This window comes from Myotis davidii, unplaced genomic scaffold (assembly GCF_000327345.1).
Source record: "Myotis davidii unplaced genomic scaffold, ASM32734v1 scaffold198, whole genome shotgun sequence".
In the NCBI taxonomy this organism is placed as follows: Eukaryota; Metazoa; Chordata; class Mammalia; order Chiroptera; family Vespertilionidae; genus Myotis; species Myotis davidii.
The window spans coordinates 2,178,069-2,200,766 of NW_006291485.1; the positions used below are offsets into that span (position 1 = coordinate 2,178,069).

The 22,698-nt window shown below is 51.4% G+C and overlaps 1 protein-coding gene across 1 annotated transcript; it reads right to left on the reverse strand.

Annotated features, from left to right (window-relative positions):
* Positions 1-7,822: 7,822 nt before the first annotated feature.
* On the reverse strand, positions 7,823-22,558 carry BTBD2 (BTB (POZ) domain containing 2). Its single transcript, XM_006779487.2, is given in 10 exon segments — positions 7,823-8,887; positions 9,561-9,839; positions 10,235-10,383; positions 12,356-12,388; positions 12,391-12,546; positions 12,832-12,937; positions 13,860-14,057; positions 15,283-15,370; positions 18,694-18,699; positions 22,555-22,558. Coding segments are annotated over 8 exon segments (1,134 nt in total). The 5' UTR covers positions 15,334-15,370; positions 18,694-18,699; positions 22,555-22,558; the 3' UTR covers positions 7,823-8,725.
* Positions 22,559-22,698: the final 140 nt, after the last annotated feature.

A 22,698-nucleotide genomic window follows, 5' to 3' on the forward strand; every position in this document is an offset into this window, starting at 1 on the left:
TGATTTATGATTTTTCAACTTTATGATGGTGCAAAAGTGATACTCATTCAGTACTTTGAATTTTTATCTTTTTCTGGGCTAGCAGTATGCGGTATGATCCTCTCCTGTGATTCTGGGTAGGGTGGCAAGTGCAGGTTATACATGTTCTGAGCATGTTCATGGTGGGCCAGGTTAGCTGTGATGTTTGGAATGCATTTCGACCTAAAATATTTTCAACTTATGATGGGTTTATTGGGATGTAATCCCATCATAATAAGTCAAAGAGCATCTGTTATTTCTCTTCTGTGTTTTATCTGCTCTTCATCTATCCAGTAAAATTTTTTTTTTTAATATATTGATTTTTTTACAGAGAGGAAGGGAGAGGGATAGAGAGTCAGAAACATCGATGAGAAACATCGATCAGTTGCCTCCTGCACACCCCCTACTAGGGATGTGCCCACAACCAAGGTACATGCCCTTGACCAGAATCGAACCTGGGACCCTTGAGTCCACAGGCCGACACTCTATCCACTGAGCCAAACCGGTTAGGGCCAGTAAATTCTTTGTAGATATTTTTAGTACTAGTTTCCATTTCTCCCTTTGTAGTTTCTACTTCTTGGTTGAAATCCATCTTTTCACCTTCCTGCCCCATTTTCTTCTAATGGATTTATAGCAGTAACTTTATTGTCCTTGCCATTTAATTTTAACAGCCAGGTCTTCTGTATGTCCATTTCTGTTGGCACTTTCCCCCTCTTGTTTATGGGTAATGTTTCCTTTGTGTGTGTGGTGAGACCACTTAGTGGCTGTCAGGACACAGCACAGTATTATTAACGTTGGTCACCACACTGTACATTAGATCCCCATGACTTACTCTTATAACTGGAAGTGTGCCCTTTGACTAACATCTTCCTGGTCCCTGACCCTCAGGGACCACCATTCTACTCTCTGGTTTTATGACTTCAGCTTTGTTTTTCTTAATTTATTTTTTAAATATGTTTTATTTTTTATTTTAGAAAGGAAGGTTGAGGGATGGAGAGATAGAAACATCAATCAGCTGCCTCCTGCACACCCCCTACTAAGGATCGAGCCTGCAACCCTGGGCATGTGCCCTGACCAGGAATCAAATCGGTGACCTCCTGGTGCATGGGTCCACACTCAACCACTGAGCAACATCAGCAGCGCTCAACTTTTAGATTCCACCTATAAGTGAGATCATTTGTCTTGCTGTGTCTGACTTACCTCACTTAGCACAATGTCTTTCAGATTCATCCAGGTTGTTGCAAATGGCAGGATTTCTTTTTTAAAAGCTGAATCCTATTCTTTTTACATACATACATACGTAGTGAATTATATTTACTACATATGTGTGTATGTAAAACATATACTGCATTTTCTTTATTCCTCTGTCTATAACACTTAGGTTGTCTCCATATTCTGGTTATCCTATATAATAAAAGCCTAATATGCTAAGTGTCCAGTCATCCGTTCAACCAATCAAAGCATAATATGCTAATAATATGCTAAGGCTGCTTAACCGCTCACTATGACATGCACCGACCACCAGGGGGCAGATGCTCCAACTGGTATTTTAGCTTGCTGCTGGGGTCAGGCCAATCAGGATTGAGCAAGATGGGCTGGACATGCCCTGGAGCCCTCCCATGGTCCCTCCTGGCTGGCCAACCTCCTGTGTCCCTCCCCAGCCCCAATCGTGCACCAGTGGGGTCCTTTGGCCTGGCCTGTGCTCTCTTGCATTCCGGGACCCCTTGGGGGATGTTGGAAAGCTGGTTTCAGCCTGATCCCCGCAGGCCAGGCTGAGGGACCCCACTGATGCACGAATTCGTGTACTGGGTCTCTAGTTGTTAATCTCCAGTGAATGTGGGGGTGCAGGTATTTGAGATCCTGATTTCATTTCCTCAGGATATGCACCCAGAAATGGAATTGCTGGGTCATATGATGGTTCTATTTTACTTACTTTTTAAAAAAATATATATTATTTCAGAGAGGAAGGGAGAAAGAGATAGAGATTGAAACATCAAGGATGAGAGAGAATCATGGATTGGCTGCCTCCTGCAGGAGAGAGTGGGGAAAGGAGAGGGAGAGAGAAACATCAACGTGAGAGTGCAACATCTACCAGCTGCCTTCTGCACACCCCCTACCAGGGATGGTGCCCACAAGCCTGGCATGTGCCCTTGACCGAATCCAACCAGCAACCTCCTGGTGCACAGGAGGACACCCAACGAACTGATTTCTGTAGTGAATGTGTCCTTTTTGTTTATTTTATTGTAATTATTATTTTTAATCCTCACCTGAAGATATTTTTTTTAATTTTAGAGAGAGAGGAAGGGGGAGAGAGAGAGAGACATCAAACTGCCCTCCCAGGCATGTGCCCTGACCAGGAATCAAACCGTGACCTCCTGATTCATGGCTCCGTGCTCAACCACTGAGCCACATCGGCTGGGACACATAATTTTTATGTATATACAGTAGGTGTGAATGTGGGGGTGCAGGTATTTGAGATCCTGATTTCATTTCCTCAGGATATGCACCCAGAAATGGAATTGCTGGGTCATATGATGGTTCTATTTTACTTACTTTTTAAAAAAAAATATATTATTTCAGAGAGGAAGGGAGAAAGAGATAGAAACATCAATGATGAGAGAAAACCATCAATTGGCTGCCTCCTGCACGCCCCACACTGGGGATCGAACCCACAACCCAGGTATGTGCCCTTGGCCGGAATCTAACCTGAGACCCTTCAGTTGTAGGCTGATGTTCTATCCACTGAGGCAAACGGGGTAGGGTTTGTTTTTTTTTGGGCTATATTTTAAAACAGGAGACTTCTCAATGTCAGACAAACCAGCTTAAAATTCTTTTTTTTAATATATGTTTTTTACTGATTTCACAGAGGAAGGGAGAGGGGGAGAGAGATAGAAACATCAATGAAGAGAGAGAATTATTGATCAGCTGCCTCCTGCACGCCCCACACTGGGGACAAACTGCCCTCCCAGGCATGTGCCCTGACCAGGAATCAAACCGTGACCTCCTGATTCATGGCTCCGTGCTCAACCACTGAGCCACATCGGCTGGGACACATAATTTTTATGTATATACAGTAGGTCCTCGGGTTAAGTCGGAGATCTTTTCCTACAGTGCAACATAACGTGACTTTTGCCGTAAGTTGGTACCCACCTACATAAGCACCTACACCACTCACATGGAGCACAGACACAGCAGTAATGAAGTGAAACAGTAAAAAAAATTAAAAGAAAGATAACAATTCCTGACCTTGTGGTAAATAAATAATAAAAAACAAAGCACATACGTACATACGTCGAAATGACGTAACTTTTTTTTATTTATAAATAAATGGGAGATGGCCACGTAACCACGAAACGATGTACTTCGAGTCTGACATAACCCGAGGACTATCTGTATATGTATTTTTTAAAATTGATTTCAGAGAGGAAAGGAGAGGGGAGAGAGAGAAATATCAATGATAAGAGAAAATCATTGATTAGCTGCCTCTTGCACACCCACTACTGGGGATTGAGCTCACAATCCAGGCATGTGACCTTGATCGGAATTGAACCCGGGACCCTTCAGTCCTCAGGCCGACGCTCTATCCACTGAGCCAAACCAGCTAGGGCCACACAATTTTTTTAAAAATCTTACTTTGGGTTACTGAGATTTGTACATGTGTGGATTGATCTTGATTTTTTCCCCCACTGTGAAAATGTTTTAATATCAAGGTAAAATGAGACCAGGGTTTCACATGCAAGTTTCAGGACAGAAACACCTATTTCTAAAAAGGTTTACTTCCTTTCAAAAGCCTAAAAATGAACACATAAATTTTAGGGATTGTTTTTAAATATCATGCATGGGACATGTCCCATTTTAATTTATCTGTACTTGACAAACATGAAAAAGTAACAGATTTCAAAATCAAAAGCCTCTAGTAGAAACATTCAAATTAAAAAGTAAGCATTTTAGCCTGGCTAGGTAGTTCAGTTGGTTGGAGTGTCTCCCGCACATCAAAAGGTTGCAGGTTGGAATCCTTGTCAGGGCACATACCTAGGTTGTGGGGTTCTGTCCTTCTATGAGAGGCAATTGATCTTTCTCCCTCCCCCTCTCCCTTCTTCTTTCTAAATATAGGGTGTCCCAAAATTCACGCAAGAAGTAATTTTGATAGAAAACACAGGTTTATAATTAAAAATTGTAAATTTTTATTGATTCATAAAGTATACAGGATAGGGTTATGTATGGACTAGCACATCGGGTAAATGGCCTCCACGGCTTTACTGGCACATACGCAAAGCCGTGGTCTTCATTGGTCTTCATTGTCCCTGCTCCTGGGCCATAATTGGTTCTTGGTAATGCTTATCAGATTGAAGGGATTGAAATCAAAGGGCAACAGATATTAGGATCTGATTCAGTAAAACAAGTAAAATTAGGCTTTTATTTTTTGTTGTTGTTAATGCTCACGCAAAATTCAAATCTTGCGTGAATTTTGGGACACCCTATATATCCTTGGGTGAAGATTTTAAAAAGTTCACTCTGGCCAGTTTTTCACAGTGGTTAGAGCGTCGGCCTGCAGACCCAAAGGTTGAGGGTTTGGTTCCTGGGCAAGAGCACATACCTCAGTTGCAGGTTTGATTCCCAGTCCTGGTCATGGCACAGTGGGAGGCAACCAGTCGATGTGTCTCACATCAATGTTTCTCTCTCTCTCTCTCTCTCTCTCTCTCTCTCTCTCTCCCCCCCCTCCCCCCATTCCTCCCATTCCTCCCTTTCACTCTCTCTAAAAATCAATGGGGGGAAAATCTTCTGGTGAGGATTAAAAAAAAAAATCAAGCATTTTTATTTACTTATTGGTTATAAAACCCAGCAAAAAAAACCCTGTCCTTTCCTCCCTCACTTCAGAAAACCACTAATTTCTTTCTGGGAATTGATGGCTTTAACAGTACTTAGCCCTCCCTGTCAGCATCCAGGTATCCCTGGTTTGATCTGTGTAAGGTCATGTTCCAGTTCCAGTTGCAGGAAATGCCCCACCATTTTTTTCACTACAATACACTGGCAGAGCAACGGCCAGCGCTGCACGGGGTAGGAAATGAGTCAGGAAGAACATAATGGCTTGACTGGAAAGCTAACTAACCATATGTCCTTGGTCTGCCGATTGAGGATATTAAGGAAATGTAAAATTCAAGGAGGAATTCTTTTTTCATCTTCTCCAAGTTACCAGCATGTTTATACTGGGAATAAATAATGGAGGAAGGTGAAAGCAGCCACACAAATGAAAACTCCCTAGAACTAAAAAAAAGCTAAACAAAATGCAAACTATAGTGGGCCAGATAACAAACTTTGGGGGTTTTTGTGGCGTAAGCAATCTCCAAACTGAAGTTCATAAATTAGGGAACAGTTTCAATGTACTAAGGAGCAATTTGCACAAGAATATTTTAAAATACTTTCTAAGAGTTGTCTGTGCTCTGTTGTTAGAATTTGGTGCCAAAAATCAAGAAATAACCAAACAAATAAGCCTCAAGTATTTTCTTTTTACTATACCCATGTCCAAAAATTACAAAGTATCTTTAACACAGTTTTCTCTGCCATTTCTCAAGTGAAACAATAAAACGGGGTAAAATATAATTGTAATATTATATAAGATAATTAACTTTCCTTCAAAAGCTTAATCTGTTCCCAAGTATTTCTGTCCAAAATGTGTAGGTGTAAGAGGGTGAACTTCAGCAGTTAAAATTGTGATCTCTGGAAACTCTTGAATGATTGATTTGGCACCATGAGGTGTGGAGAACAGACCAAGTAGGATGATAATACTGGGTAGAACTCCGTGTTCGATAAGAACCTTTACAGCTTCAGTTACAGTATTTCTAGTGCCTCTTCTCATTATGTTAGACACCACAATTTCCCTTCTGAAACTTCACTCCTTCCTACTGTACCCTGTCGGAGTGATCATCCTGTATTATATGGCAGCAGATCCAGTCCCTCTTCCACAGGTCTGGTCAGAAGATCCCCAGAAAACATGAAGTCCCTTCTGCTGGCTGCTTGTCCTAGATCTGCAGCTCCTAGATCTGCAGCTCCTAGATCTGCTCATTCATGGGTAGCAGCTCTAGCCGAACGATAGGTTGGCTGTCCCTTAGGAGGGAGTTGCTGGCTGATGAGTCAGTGCCATTGCCACTGTTGCTCTCAGGGCGGAGGCTGGCGCAGCCCCAGGCCTGGGAGCCCCCTCTACTGATGAGGAGAGTCACCTTGGCCTCGGCGTTAGCTCTCCCCCACCCCCTGCATGATCCAGGATCAGGTCACCAGGTCATGTTCAGGTAGAATTTACTTGTTGGCTGTGACAAGGCATGGAGTCCAGAACTGTAAATCCGTGGCCATATACCGGGCCCCAGGCTGTCCGTCGGATTGAAGTCTTGATTGATTTTGGAACATTCTTAGTTGTCATATCTTGTACAGCCTGAGTGGTGTTCTCCCACCCCCATCTGAGACTCCACTGACAGGTGCTAGGCCCTTGGGTGCCACATCTATGCTTTGCTCTGTTTTTCATTCTTCTTACTTTTTGCTGTTTCACCTTGGATATTTATCTTTTTTATTCATTCTCATCTGAGGATATTTTCCCATTGATTTTTAGAGAGAGTGGAAAGGAGGGCGAGAGACAGAGAGAGAGAGAAACATCGATGTGAGAGATACACATTGATTGGTTGTCTTCTGCATGTGCCCCAAACACAGCCGGGGATTGAGCCTGTAACCAAGGCATGTGCCCTTGACCAAAATCAAACCTGGGACCCTTCAGTCCACAGGCTGCCACTCCAGTCAGGGCTAATCCCATCTTCTGTTGCTCCTGCCACTGGGTTCTTCATCACAGATATTGCATTTTTCAGTTCTAAAATGTCAGACATTCTAACTGTTGAAATTCTCCATTATTGTATCTATTTTGTTCATGTCCTTCACTGTCTTGAATGTATACATTCTCTGATAACTCCAATTTCTTAAATACCTGAGTCTGTTCCTGTTTTCTATTTTTTCTCTTTCTCTAATTTTTTATTAACATTTTTAAATATATTTTTTATTGATTTCAGAGAGGAAGGGAGAGGGAGAGAGAAATAGAAACATGAATGATGAGAGCGAATCATTGATCAGTTGCCTCCTGTACACCCCCTATTGGGGATCGAACCCGAAACCCAGGCATGTGCCTTTGACGGGCATCGAACCCAGTACCCTTCAATCTGCAGGGTCTGAAAATTATGCTCTACCCACGGAGCCAAACCAGGTAGGGCCATGCTCTGTAATTTTAATTTGGATGCTGAACATTGTCGTGACAGCTAAGAGACAGGCGGAGGCTGCCCAGGTCAGGTTACCTGACCCTACACAGGTGCGGCCTGGGGACAAAGCTGAGTACTTCCGGTGCCTGCCACACGCGTGGTCCGGAGGGCAGAGCCCATAAGATCCTTGCACAGCTCATTGAGGCAAAGTGCCAGGAGGCCCCAAGGTGCCCCACCTGGGCTCAGTTCCACAGTGTGGCCTTCCCTGCTGGTGGCCATAGCCATGCTGCTCACCCACCTCAGGGTCCCCCACTGTTGTACAGCAGCAGCAGCATGAGGCCCCCGAGGTTACATGAAGAGGACAGAATTCACAGGGAGGCTCCCCAACCTACCCAGAGTCCCCCATGTACTATGGATGCCTCCTGATGGGGACTGTTGGGAGGCAGCAATTTCAGATGTAGGTGGGGGTCCCGGGCTCCCCTCTCACAGTGGGGGAACAGCCACAGAGAGCACAGTGCAGGGCTCAGCTACAGGGTCCTGCCGGCTCCGAGAGGAAGAAACAGCAGGTCAAAGCAGGTGTTTCTCTTCCTTTATTTAAAAAAATCATTTGGGGGGGGGGGGGTGGTGTGAGGAGGGCACACCTTTCATGGCTTCAGGGAGAACACAGTTTCCAGAAGGAATCACGGGCAGAAATACATGGGGAGAACCTGGGAGTAAAGGGAGGGGCTGCGCCCTCCAGCACCTCTGGGCAGAGCGCTTACTTGGGGGCTGGATGGGGTAGGGAGACAGTATGTACAGGTGGGCAAATGGGCAGGGCCCCCTGGGCCCCATGAGCCAATGGGGGGCGTGACCACGTGGCTGGCCCACATCACTGCCCCTCCCGAGCAGACCTGCTGAGGCCTGTGCCCTCAGCTGCAGGGCTGGGAGGAGCCTGGCAGGAAAGCTAACCTGTAGGACCTTGAGGGGTGCAAAACCCCCAGGGTCCTATCCCCTGGGGCTCAGGCCTGCATCCTGAGGCCCGAGCTCGGGGGGGCCTGAGTGCCCCAGTGCACAGACCAGAATGAAAGGAACAGAAGATCCCAATCAAACGCACGAGAGGTGCTCCCACACCTTACTCCTACCAGGTGAACAAAGGGGAATCGATGCATTGCCATGTGCAGTTACACAAACAAAATGACGGCCTACATGGTCCCACCGCCAGGCAGCCCAGAGCTGCAGGGGTGGTGGGTGGCACGCCACATCCAGGGGCTCCCCTCATCCCCGGTCCTGAGGGATGTCTCACAGCCCTGCCTGCCTGGCCACCTCCTGGCTCCTCTGAACAGGCAGCCACGCTCACCACCACAGAGACGCCCAGAAACGTGGCCAGGGGTAGACACAGTGTGGGGAGTCTGCCGGGGCTGGTGTGGGGCGGGGTGGTCCACTTGTCTCAGGCGGCTTCGAGCTGCTGACCTCACGCCCACGTGGGGCCTGGGCGCCTAGGTGTAGAAGATCACCTCTGGGATCTGGCCGTCCTCCACGGATGTGCCGTTGTTGTTCCCGGCCGCGTAGCAGAAGGTGAAGCATGTCTTGGCCCCCGTTGTTGGCGACTCGTGGGTCACCTTGCGCAGGCCTTTGGTGCCGTAGTGGGAGTCCGGGCCCTGTGGGGGAGGGGCCGTATTGTGATCAGGACACCCCTCCCCAGGACTGGGGCAGCCACTGAGCAGAGGGCAGGAGAGCCCCACAGAGTGTCTGCTGTGGGCCCTCAGGGTGGCAGGTCCTCCAGCCCCTCTGAGCCCCAAGCCATCCGAGGTGAATGGGGGCTCGGGGTCCTGGAGAGAAGACTCTGGTTTCAAGGTTGAGGTTAGTGTAGAAGGTCATGGCAGAATCCAGGGGTAGGGCTTAGGGGTCAAAATTAAGGTCAACATGGGACAGAATTCTGGTCCTGGATAGGGTTTGGGGATCAGAGTCAGGTTCAGATGTTGGGGTTGGGGTCTTGGATAGGGCTCAGGGATCAGATTTGGGGGTCAATATCAGGGTTAGGGTCCTGGATAGGACAAAATGGGGCAGTGAGATTTCATTATGTTATTCAAAACGGCACACCACAATTTAAAATGAATGAATTTTTTTTTGGAATTTTCCACTTAATAATTTTGGACCATGGACAACTAAAACCACAGATAAGGTGGGACTATTGTACTACCCAAACTAGAATTCTCAGCCGTTCAAAAACTAAACACAAAAGACAGATGAAGTAAAAAGAAAATGAATAGTGTTCAGGGATCAGAGTTGGGGTCAGAGTCGGGGTTCTGTGTGGGGCAGGGTCAGACACACCTTGAGCGTGGCACAGGCTGTGTAGTTGACGTTGGGCAGCACCTCCACCGGCTCCTTGAACATGACTCGGAAAGTGCTGGCGGAGCCGTCGCAGCTGAAGCCCGTGTCATTCTGGCCCAGCACCGTGTTGCTGTCTGTGTGGATGATCTGGATGTTCACTTGATAATCTGTGGGCCCGTGGATGGAGCCATATAGTCCAAAGCCAACCACAAAGATGCGCTTGTTGACCGAGAACTTGATGCGGTCACTTGTGCCGCTGTAGCCCCAGCGGCTTTCCACCTGCTGGAAGCGGTTGATGCTGCACTCCTTCCCACGGAGGCAGCAGCGTGGCCGGTCGATGAAGTCCACGCGGGGCTTGGGGTTGACGGTGAAGTCTGAGGGACAGGAACAGGTGCTAAACTTAACCAGAGGGCAGCAACCAGCCCGAGCACACAGGCATAGGGGCTTCCACCTTGGCGCTGGGGTCTGAAGACCTCCCGTGGTGGGGCTGACTCCTAGAGCCCCTTCCCAGGGCCCCCAGCAGCTACGCTCACTACCTCACTCCTGACAACCAGCTCCCTCATCCCATCCCCAGCAACCCTACCCAACATCCTGCGCCCAGGGCCAACCCAGTCCCACATCCACACCCACCTGATGCGGTCACTTGTGCCGCTGTAGCCCCAGCGGCTTTCCACCTGCTGGAAGCGGTTGATGCTGCACTCCTTCCCACGGAGGCAGCAGCGTGGCCGGTCGATGAAGTCCACACGGGGCTTGGGGTTGACGGTGAAGTGCAGGAAGAGGCTCACCACCTCGCGGTCCACAAGGATGCCTGACTGTGCAGGCCCTGCAGGCACAGGGGGCAGGTGGATCGGGCTGGGGTGGGGTCTGGCTTGAGGTTGAGGAAGGACAAGGTAGGGAAGGCTGGGGTGAACCCCAGCACACAGACACTGGAATGCATGGGCATCTCAAGTCCACAGCTCCTCAGAAGTCACGTTGGATTTTCTGCAAAATGTTAGGGCTCCAGGCAGCCCTGAGATAGGACTGTTCTGCTCTGGCACTTGGGGAGGGGTCGACGCCTACCTGGGGTTGATGCTTTGATTAGCTGGCTTATTGGGCAAAATGGCCCCAGGTCTTCCTGCCTGTACCAGGGCCACCCCTCAAGCCCACCCCTAGTTGACAGAACAGGTGGCACCTGCCTGTCCACACTCAGAGCCATCAGTAGCTAAAAGTGGTCTGGGGCAGCAGTCGCCAACCTTCCGGACCTCACGGACCACGGGTTGGCGACCACTGGTCTGGGGAATCCTGGCCAGGCAGCGCTGACAGACAGGGAGGTGACAGGATCTGCCTTAGACAGGCTGGGAGCAGGGAGGGGGGATTCCAGACAGCAGCTATGGAGGCCATATGCATACAAGGACAGGCAGGGCTGGGGCAGAAACCAGGGCCTGGGACCCTTACACATGCCCTGCTCATCGCTCTTCCACCTCCAGGTCAGAAGGCAGGACTCAGGCCTCAAGCTCTACAAGAATGACTTATTTTCTAACTCGGAATCCATTTCTGCAGAAGGTTGGCCGCAGCACCACTCACAGCTCCCACAGCCCACCACATAACAGAGACCTTCACAACGGGCTCAGCACACCTATGGATCAGTGAATAAGGACGATACAAGACTGAACGCAGCATGGTGACCACTGGTTTTTAATCTCTGCATAGGAAATGCAGAAAGAGAAATACATCCAACCTCCACCCATGCAGCCAGAGGGGATTCAAACGTCTGCTGTGTTTTCCAGTGGAACATAAGCCGGGGATTCTCTGAAACAGAGGGACAAGGGCCGGAGCCTGTGGGGCCCACGGCAGAAGGAGGGCCAGAGGCCCAACTCCAACACAGGACAGTCATTCCCAGCGCTTTCACGCTGGGGGGCGGGGGGTGAGGGAATGACCTTCCAGAAAGTGGGTCCTGTCACAGGGCCTGAGACCTGGGGGCTCTGGCAGCCAGCTAGGCTGGGGGGTCTTGAGGAAAGTGGCTTTAGGGGTGAAAGCCAGTCTAGAGGGAGGTGTCTTGGTACGGGACAGTCCAATGCTGCAGCAGGGGTCTCTCAGGGGACACCAGGCGAGGTATGAAGACATTTGTGGTGGTTATGACTGGGGGGTGCTCCTGGCCTCAAGGGGATGGGGGCCAATATGCACTGGCCACAGGCCTACATCACAGAGCCCCATCCAGAGCCTTCTAGGCCTGTTTGGCTCCAAGGCTAAGGCTGGCACCAGCCAGGAGACTGACATTACAGGGAGGCCCAGTCCTGGGGGATGGGGTTCCAAGTCAGCTGCTCAAATGGCCCCAAGATGTGGGCATCCACATGGGGTAGGAGGCACAGTCAAGGCCACCACATCAGCCCAGACCCCAGACCCTGCAGCAGGGTCACCACAACCCTGGCCATTTCCCACCCCTTCACAGGCTTGTCAAGGACACGGAAGCTGGAGCCCAGCCCCCGGGATGAGAACCCAAGACAGGGACCCTCAGTGGCCGGTACACACACACACGTGTGTGGACACAGGAGACACAGCGGGAAGGAAACATCGAGATGTGGGATGGCTGCATGACATCTGTGGGTCGTGCTGTGTTTATACATTTGTGAACAGTCCGAGCTTCCCATCAACATAAAGAGCGTCCTTAGCACAGAGGGGCACACTGTGTTCCTGGCGGGGTTCTCGGGCCGACATATGGCTGGTGCCAGACCCGGGGGGACATGCAACTGAGTCACATTCAGGGTCCTGGGAGGTCACGCCCCGCCGGAGCGGCTCCTGCTCGCCCTGAGCGTTACCTGCGGCGAACTCCTCGATGGTCATCAGTGGGTGAGGGCCAGTGCCTTGCCCAGGACCTTCCGCTTATTCTCAGGTGTCACCTGCAGCTGCTGACGCTGACACTCGGCCTCAGACCAGCGGACAACAGCGCTGAACAGGCGCACCTCACGGATGCCCAGCGTGTCCCGCTCCAGGACAGCCACCAGTGTGTCTGCGGGGGACAGGGGGGCCACATCAACGTGGATGCCATGGTCTCAGCCAGGGAGGGTCGTTGGCACACCGCACAGCCTCTGCTTATGCTGGTGACTGAGCTTTCACCGGCTCGTGGCCACGCCCATCCTCCATCCTGTCACTGACAGCAGCAGAGTGGGGTGGACCAGGCAGAAGCCCTCTGGCCCGCACCACCTGGGCCTCTGCAGGGGGAGTGCCCACCCTGCCTTCAGAGGGTGGAGCCCAGGAGATGAGGTGACCTCTCCCAGGTGCCCACAGGCCTTACCCAGGTCAATATCCGTGAAGCCCTCTGCGGTGATGGCGTCGGCCGTGTTTTTGTCGATGTTCTCCAGGCACAGGCTGGCAAGCTGTGGTTCGTCAAACAGCCGGGCCTACGAGGGACAGCACATCAACAGCCAGCCCCGACACAGGATCCAAGACAGATTTCCTGGTTCAAAACTTGTCACAAATTTCAAGTCTTAGGGCCTGGGTGCCCACACACTGTCAACCCCAGAGGCCGGGAGATGTTTTCCAAGTTTACAGACTTACGTAACCACTGCCTGGGTGGAGGGTCCAGTGAAGGAAGGACCCTGCTGGGCCGGTAATGGTTCAGGGATGGAGGCAGAGGCAGCAGACAGGGCTGACCCCAGGGAGGTGGGCCCCCGGGGAGAGGACCACACAAAAGCGCTGTGCCCCTGCCCATCTGAGATGGTTCCACCAGGAACGGTACACAGGGCAGGGGGCCAGGGAGGAGAGAAGATTCTGACCACTTCTGCCCAGGAAGCTAACCCCTGTCTAACCGGTTCTCCGCCCGGGCCTGGTGAAGACACTCCACATGGCCCACATCTCAGCAGATGCCTGGGAGTAGGCCCCACACCACAGTTCTGACCCTGGCAGTTCAGAGCGACTCAGTGAGTAGCTAGCTGGTCAGGGCCCGGGCCCAGGTGCCACCTCAGCAAGGGATTTGCAATCTAATTTGTCTGTGACTCAGCACAGAGAGGGCACCCCCCGCACCCCATGCTCTCCTGTGCCCAGGCCTCCTGGTCCCCTACAGCCCCATCAGCCCACCAGAGCCAGCTGACTACACAGAGCCCAAAAGGGACCTTCTCAAAAAAACATGAACGCCTTCCTCCCCTCACCTGAGCCCCTGAAAAGAGGGCAAAGCTAGTGGGAGCCCTGCCTGCCAACAGGCTGCCAAGGCACCGAGAAACTCACCTAGAAAACTCAGGAGGCCCCCAAGGCAAAGGGATGGGGTACTCCCAGGGCATCAACGTCCACCCACCCACCCTCTGCGCCCCAGCCGGGCTCCTGCACCTGAGTCAGCAGCATGAAGGCGTTATCCGCCCGCAGGTTCTTCTTCAGGAACTCCACGCAGTGGGCCTCCAGGGCAGGCACTGCGTACTTCTTGGCGGTGTACAGTGTGGTCATGACCGTCTCGGGCCCAATCTGAACCTCATCCGAGTAGAGAAACTTGAGTAGCGCCAGGAAGGCAGCCGGCTCCACGTCGGGCAGCTCAATCTCAGGGCCCTAGGGACCTGGTGCCATCAGCCCCCCTGCAAGAGCCTCCAACCGGCCTCCAGCCCGCTGGGCTGGCCCCGAGGGACCTTCCAGAACCAGCATCTGCTGCCCTCCGACCTGAAGACATGACCCAGCAAAAGCCATTACCAGTGAAACCAGCGAGAAGCTAAACCATCCACACGCCTGCACGGGAACATGTCTACTGCAGGCCTGTGCCTTTCCCGTACGGACACCAGGGCTGAAGGCCAGCACGGGTTTGGCGGGGACACGGGGACATCTCCACATCACCCAACCTGTACAGCTGGCCTGACAGCACAGCTCAATGAGGTCTGGACGAATCACAGACTCTCGTGGACACTACGACCACCTGCCATTGGCCCAACTAAATGTGGGTCAGAAGTGAAGGTCGACAAAAATAAAATGGTGAGGCCATGGAGACATCAGAGTCCTGTACATGGCAGGTGTGCGTGCAAAATGGAGCCCAAACACAGCCCAGCAGCTGGGGCCCATGGGGTGGAGAGACCTGCACCCCAGGAGGCAGGGAGGCTGTCAGTACCCCATGGCACCCAGGATGGCCTCCCTCAGAGTGGCCCACCCCAATGTCAGCAGTGCAGAGGGGACAAACCCACGGACCAGTGAGCCCCTCACACCAACAGTGATGGTGCCAATCCTCTCAGGAGGCCACTGAGCAGTATTCATCCAAACGAGAGAAAGAGACAGACGGAGAGACAGGGACAGTCAACCCTCAGGCAGGGTTTGGCAAACTGCAACCTGTCACCTGCTTTTGTTTTTTTATTTTTTTTTATGAATATCTCTACTTATTTTTGTAAATATATTTTTATTGATTTCAGAGAAGAAGGGGGAGGGAGGGAGGGACATCAATGATGAGAGACAATCATTGATCGGCTGCCATCCTGCATGCCACCTACTGGGGATCGAGCCCTGACCGGAAATCGAACCCATGACCTCGTTTCCTGGGTCGATGCTCAACAGCTGAACCACACCCGCCAGGCTGTTTTCTGACATTTTATTTATTTTTTTTTAAATATATATTTTATAGGGACCTTTCAGTCCGCAGGCCGACGCTCTATCCACTGAGCCAAACCGGTTTCGGCTGTTTTCTGACATTTTAAACCACTAGGCTGTCCATTCTGTTCCCTCAGTTGAGAAGCATCAGAAAGTCTTACTTGAGTAGCGCCAGGAAGGCAGCCGGCTCCACGTCGGGCAGCTCAATCTCGGTGGACGTAGTAGCCATGCCCCCATTGAACATGGCATCAAAGACAGCACTGCCCACAGCCAGCACGAACCTAGAGTGAAGAGCAGACCTGGTTACCCTCCGTGTGGCCCACCTAACCCTGTCACCCAAGCCTGGGGCTGTGGAAAGAAGGGGTGGGGATGTGTAAGGCAAGTGTCCCCACCAGACTCTCCCCATGAGGTGTTATCTCCAGGTCTGCAGGGCTCCTGTATCAGACCCCTTTCCAGGATCTGCAGGCAAATGCTGGGCTCGGAGCAGCCACCCGACTCAGAAGCCTCCAAAGTCCGCAGACATCACAGAGCCGGTCCCACATCGCACCTCCCGGCCTCTGCTCGGTGCCTGGGTCGCCCTTCCCATAGCACCGGCCAAACCCTGCCTTAGACCAAGCTGAGGCGGGATGATGGACCAGAGGCTCACCCCACACAAACAGACACCATGCCCAGGGCATCCTGGTGGCAGATGCTTCCAGAAGAAAGGCATTGCAGAGCAAGAGGGGCATTCGATGGACCAATAGCAAATGGAGGTGAAATCATGTCCCCCATGGCAGACGGCTTAATGCCTCTGCCAGCTCCCTCCTCCGTTCATCCATTCACTCAGTTATGCACACATGCACTCACTCACTCATTCATTCACTCTCACTCGCTTACTTTATACACATCTCCCCTGTGCTCGGGCGTTGGGCACCAGGGCCCCCGCCTCCTTGGAAGAACGCAGACACAGGTCAAGGGCACAGACGGCCCGATAGTGAACTAGAAAGAACGCAGACACAGGTCAAGGGCGCAGACGGCCCGATAGTGAACTAGAAAGAACGCAGACACAGGTCAAGGGCGCAGACGGCCCGATAGTGAACTAGAAAGAACGCAGACACAGGTCAAGGGCGCAGACGGCCCGATAGTGAACTAGAAAGGAGAGGAACGCAGGGCGGTGAGGGGCGTGAGGGTCAGGAAAGGCCTGGCAGGGACAACTGAGCTCGCTGAGTGGGTGGGGCAGGGCGTCGAGGTCAAGGGAATGGCAGGAGCACAGGCGGCAGTGGCTGTGAGGAGACCTGTAAATGCTGCTGAGAGGGACTCACCCACTCCAGCCTCCTGCCTGGGTCTTCAGCTGTGAGGACCCAGCCAGCCCTCCAGCCAACTGTGAACCCTTGTAGGACCCATCCACGGGGCCAGAGGATAAGGGTGTGAGACCAACTGAGGACAGTGCCACCCACTCTGTGCTGTCCATCCTCTGTCCGCAGGTCCCAGCCCATGACAGCCTCTCCCCAGGGAAGCAGAGACCACTCCGGAGCCAGAGCTGGCGGCCGGCTCACTGCAGAGCACCTATCTCCAGCTCTGCAAAGCTCCTGCATCAGACCCCTTCCCAGGATCTCCACTGTGGCAAATGCTGGGCTCTGAGCAGCCACCCCAGTCAGAAATGTCCAAAGTCCGCAGACATCACGGAGCCAGGCCCACATCGCACCTCCCGGCCTCTGCTCGGTGCCTGGGTCGCCCTCCCCTAGACCGGGCCGAGCCCTGCCTTAGACCCACCCGGGGCGGGATGCTGCGCCAGAGGCTCTTCTCTCCCACTGTCTGTCTCAAGCTCACATCACGGGAGATGGGACAGACAGACATCAGGAGCCTCCTGATATGGCACACATCACTGCTTCACATCCACAGACACAAAGGGGATGAAATAGAAAGATGGAAAAGACGTGTCCAGTAAACGGAAACCGGGAGAGCTGGTGGGGCTGTCTTAACATCAGACAGAAAGGAACAGTTCACGGGAACAGGGGCAGCCACCAGGACCAGGTAACGATTATAAACGCCACACAGAGTAACAGAGCCCCACAGCACACAAAGCAGAAACAGTGCTCAAAGGAGAAGAGCACCTGGCCGGTGTGGCTCAGTGGTTGGGTGTCAGTCCATGAACCAGGTCACAGTTCGATTCCCGGTCAGGGCACACGCCTGGGTGCGGGCTTGATCCCGGGGCGGGGCGGGAGGGGGGGGCGGGGTCAGCCGATCAATGATTCTCTCTCCCTCTCCCTTCTTCTCTGAAATCAATACAAATATTTTTAAAACATTTTATAAAAGAAGGAATCAATAAAAGCGGGAGCAGGGATTAAGGAAATTAAATGGGAAAATGAAGAAAACCAAAATTGTTGTTCTTTGAAGAGAAATCAATGACTAAAACTTGAGTTGCACTGGCCCAGAAAGAAAATGTGACACAAGTTACCAAACTCAGGAACAAAAGAGGGACCATCATTGCAGACCCAAAAGGAAAGGATTTTAAAACAACTTCATGGCAACCAATTAAGACAACTATTTCCTGGAAAGACACAACTGCAAACTGACTCATGAGGAAAGATAAAATGTTCCGTCCAAGAGAAGCCCAGCTCAGATGGCCCCACGGGGGTTCTAGCAGGATTTTGGAAATGCCACCACCACACGCACACGCTGCTCTGGAAACTCATCCACAGGCACAGGGCCCCACCGAGCCCTCGGCCCTGCAGGGCGGGCGATGGCGTGGCTCCTTGGAAAGGCGGTCTCTTACAAGGTTAAAGGTAAGCGTTAGCCTGTGATGCGTCTGTCCACCCCGGCATCTGCCTAAGAGAAGAGGAGCTGTATCTCCGCACGGATCTGGGCACGCGGGTTCACGGCAGCGTGTCCCTGACGGTGAAACCCTGAAGCAGCTCACACCCGCACTGGTGACGGACAAATGATGGTCCCGCCACACAGGCGTTCGGCAGGAGAAAGTCATTCTACTTTAGCAAGAAAAAGAAATGAGCCACTGAGACACACGACGGCTGGATGAATCTCAACAGCATTCCACTAAAAGAGCAAAACCAGAGACAGAAAGTGGAGGGGTCAGCAGCTGCCTGGGCTCGGGATGGGAGTGGGAACCTTTTGGGGGGACAGGTGCTCTAAAGCTGGGCTGTGACAGTTGACAATCATATAAACTTTCTACACAGTCATCAGATCAAATAACCCAAATCCAGCAAAACACTTGATAATACCCCATACCCACAATTCCTGAAAGCTGAGTAAACAAAGAATAGAAAGAAGGTTCCAGACCTTGTTAACAAGAATTTGTGGGAAACCAATCTTGGGGCTCACATGTAACTGAAAATCACTGAGACTGCTTTGCTGTCACCCCTGCGATGGAGCAACACCCTGGGGGTCCGAAGCGCAGTAAGAACCGAAAAATATAAGAGGCAGAAATATGAAAAGGTGAGAAACGATTTGCCCATAAAAATTATTCTATAATTTAAAACTCTAAGCCTGCACTGCCAATGTTTTCTACTGGCCACACAAGGCTATTTAAGTTTAAATTAAAATTAAAGTAAATAAAAGGTTCCATTCATGGGCTGCGACAGCCACACTACAAGTGCGCAGGAGCCACCTGTGACTAGTCCCGGAGAGCACAGATCTAGAACATTCCCCTTGGCACAGAAAAATCTACTGCATGGGGCCAGACCAAAGTTCGCTACGCAATTAAGAACACCAAGAGAGTTTGGAAAGAAATCATTCAAATCACATAAAAATAAAGATGCCCTAAAATCTATAGCTTCCCAGCAATAATCAGATAGAAAAACATAATAGAGAAAAAAATATTCATAACAGAGAAATAAAAACAAAACACCTAAGCAAACACTCAGCAATAAATGTGCAAGGCTATACAATGACGAAAACGACAAAAAAATTTTTAATATAGTACTTTTTTTTAATATACTTTTATTGATTTCAGAGAGGGAGAGGGCGAGAGATAGAAACATCAATGATGAGAGAATCATTGATTGGCTGCCTCCTGCAGGCCCCCCACTGAGGATCGAGCCTGCAACCCGGGCATGTGCCCTTGACCGGAATCAAACCTGGGACACTTCAGTCCACAGGCTGACGCTCTATCCACTGAGTCAAACCAGATAGAGCACGACAAAATTTCTGTAAAGACCCCTGAATAAATGGAGAAAGATATCATATCCCCAGATATACTCCATAGTTTAACTATTAGTTCTCCCCAACCCAGACCAGTTCTCCACTAAATTGCTTCAGCACTTGACGATTCTCAAGATCATTAAGGAACAACTAGACCAAGGGCCAGCAAACTCGGCCCTCCACTTGCTTTTGTAAATAAAGTTTTATTGGAACACAGCCATGTTCATTCATTTATGTGTTACTCTTTTTGCGTTGTGAAGGCAGAATTAAGCAACTGGGATGGAGACCATGCATCCACCAAAAACATTTACTATCTGGCTCTTTACATATGTCTGCTGCGGCTGTGCTAAAAGGTGCGTTCCACAGGGCAGAGACGTTTTCTGTGAGCATCGTGCTTCAGTGGCTGTGGGCTGAAGGGATGAACCGAGGGGTGGCTGATTCTGGAAGAGCCCATATACTGGACCAGCTGGAAGTCTTGACACAAAATAACATCGGGAAGAACTTCCTCAGCATTCCCAAACCACGCCACGGAGCCACTGTCACAGAAAAAGGCATCACTGGGCTGAGAACACAGAAGCCGATCAATGCCACGAAAGAAACCCCAGACACATTCTAAATTCCTTGGCGTGGCCCTAGCTGGTGTGTCTCGGTGGATAGAGTGTCAGCCTGCAGACTGAAGGGTACGGGGTTCAATTCTGGTCAAGGGCCCATGCCCGGGTTGTGGGCTTGATCCGCAGTAGAGGGCATGAGGAGGCAGCCAATTAATGATTCTCTCTCATCAGTGTGACGTTCCCATCTCTCTCTGAAATAAATAAAAATAGATTATAAATAAATAAATAAACTCCCTGGCGTGGCTACATTTGCCATCAGGTTGATTTTGTGGGACCACCAGACTAGTATGTCCACGAATGTGCTACCCTGCAGACATTCACTATTTCCTCAGAGCAAGTCCTGAGAGAGAATTACACATTTTATTCTGGCAGGTAGGGCCTACCTGTATTTATTGAATACCTACTGTATGCCAACCATTCTCCTGGGCACTTGGGAGGCAGAACAGAAGGAGACAGGCAAAGCCTTGCTCACAGAAAGCCAAGGACAACATAATATAGACTTCCAGCTTTGGAAAGTTAGAAGGAAAAAGAGCACATGGGGTGACGGGGTAAGGGCTACAGAGCTAAGCAGAGCAGGAGACAGGACATGAGCTTATCCAGGGCCAGGGCCGGCCCGTTCCACTGTCACAAATGCCAACTACGGTACCAGGGCCCCAGGCCCAACTGCACCCAGAGTTCAGGGGCCAATCTGAACCCCAGCCATGACCACCCTAAGCTGGGACCTGGGAGCTGGTGGGCCAGTCCACACCTTAAAATTAGTCCCTCTCTTACTGCTTTTTATTTTTTTTATTATTTTTCAAAACATATTTTTATTGATTTCAGAGAGGAAGAGGGAGAGAAAAATATCAATGATGAGAGACTCACAGATGGATTGGCTGCCTCCTGCATGTCCCACACTGGGTATCGAGCCCACATCCTGGGCATGTGCCCTGACTAGGAATCGAATCGTGACCTTCTGGTTCATAGGTCAACACTCAGCCATGGAGCCATACAAGCCCTTACTGCTTTTTAAAGTTCACCTCAGCTTTGTCCCTAAGTCACCAGTTCCAACACCAATGTTCTCCTGCCCCAGGACCCCTTCCCGGATCCATGTGGCAGGGAGTTGCCCCTTGGGCTGCCCAGGCTCCCCCTGGTCTTCATGCCCTGGGCAGTCTGGAGGAGCAGGCTGAGTCCTGCAGACCTCCCAGCTGGGCTTGCTGTGTGTTTCCTCCTAATTAGAATAGCCTGGTTCCCTGAGGCTGCTGCCCAAAGTGCTGCGAACTGGGATTTACTCTCCCAGTGTGCAGGCCAGACTTCCAGACTCAAGGTGTCACAGGGCGACGTTCCCTCCAGGGGCCCCAGGAGGGTCCCATCCTGCCTCTGCCAGCTTCTGGGGGCTCCGGTGTCCCTGGGCCTATGGCCACTTCCCCGTCTCTGCCGCTGTCCCCACATGGCTGCCTGCTGCCTCTCCTCAGGGCGTTGTCACCGAGGTTAGGGCCCTCTGGGGCCAGGAGCTCATCCTGAGACCCTCACTTACTCACATCTGCAAAGTTCCTTTTCTAAATAAGGTCCCAACTACTGGTTCTGGGATGTGAACCAATTAGGATGTGAACCTATCTTCTGGAGGGCCCACCACGAAGCCCACTGTATCAGGGCTACAGTTTTGGGGGGAAAGCACAACCAGGTGAGGTGCCCCTCTCATCATATCCCCTCGGGGTCCCTGACACACACACAACAAACATCAGCCTGCGATGGACCCTTGACCACCTGGCTGAGGAAGGGTCCACTTTCTACTCAATTCTTTTTTTTTTTAAGATTTCTTAGAAAGGGAGAGGAAAAGAGAGAGAGAGACATCCACCAGCTGCCTCCTGCACGCTCCCTACCAGGGACCGAGCCTGCAACCTGAGCATGTGCCTTGACTGGGAATTGAACCGGGAACCTTTTGGTGTCCGGGATGATGCCAAACCGAGTCACACCAGCCAGGGCTCCACTAGATTCTTTACGTCAGGTCCCCAACGCCAGCCGCTCAGGAGGGGGGACGAGGCCCAGCCGGAGGACGCCCCCACATGACCAGGAACTCTCCAGACCAGTCTTCTCCGCGCTCACTCGCACGTGCTCTGGTCGCTCTCCATCAGTGTGGCTCCAGGACGCTAACTCTACACTGGGTCATGCCCCTGCCTTCATCTAAGGCCCCGGATCCTTAGAGCAGCGGTCACCAAAACGGCAGTCCGAGGAACACGGGTGGCCCGTGAGGTCCGAAAGGCTGGCGACCGCTGCCTTAGAGGAGCCACGGGCCACTGTGACAAGCACATGGCTGGGTCACAGAGTCAGTCCTCCCAGCAGCTCAGGACAGAGGCGTCTGAGTGGTCGGTCCCAGTTCACAGGTAGGGAAACTGAGGCACAGTGAACCCAGGGTCACTCACTGGGCCGTCATTCACCTGACACGGCAGATAACATTTTAACAAGTTGTATGAAATAATAAACAAAAAACTAAAAAGAAAAAGAACTAGAACCTTCCATTGGGGGACCCATCGAGCAGGGCATCAACGCCGGGGCAATAGGACAAGAAAAGTGCCATCCAGACTTCAAGTACACAGGGTCAGGGAGCTTTCAGGCCCCGGGGGGACTGGCATGGGTGCCAGGGAAGCCAGGCAGAGAGCCTGGGCGGCATGGCACTCGGGAGGCTACTGGCATGAGAAAGTGACAAATCCAGGGGGTAGGCCAGTCTGATGGCAAACGTCGGGATGCAGGCATGCACCCCCGCACCAGAAGAGCCTGCACCCCACTTTCAGGACGGCTCTCTGCTGTCATTCCTAAGCATCCCTCCTGCTCTGTCCACATGACCCACCCACTCCCGTCATCATGGAGCCCTGCACATCACA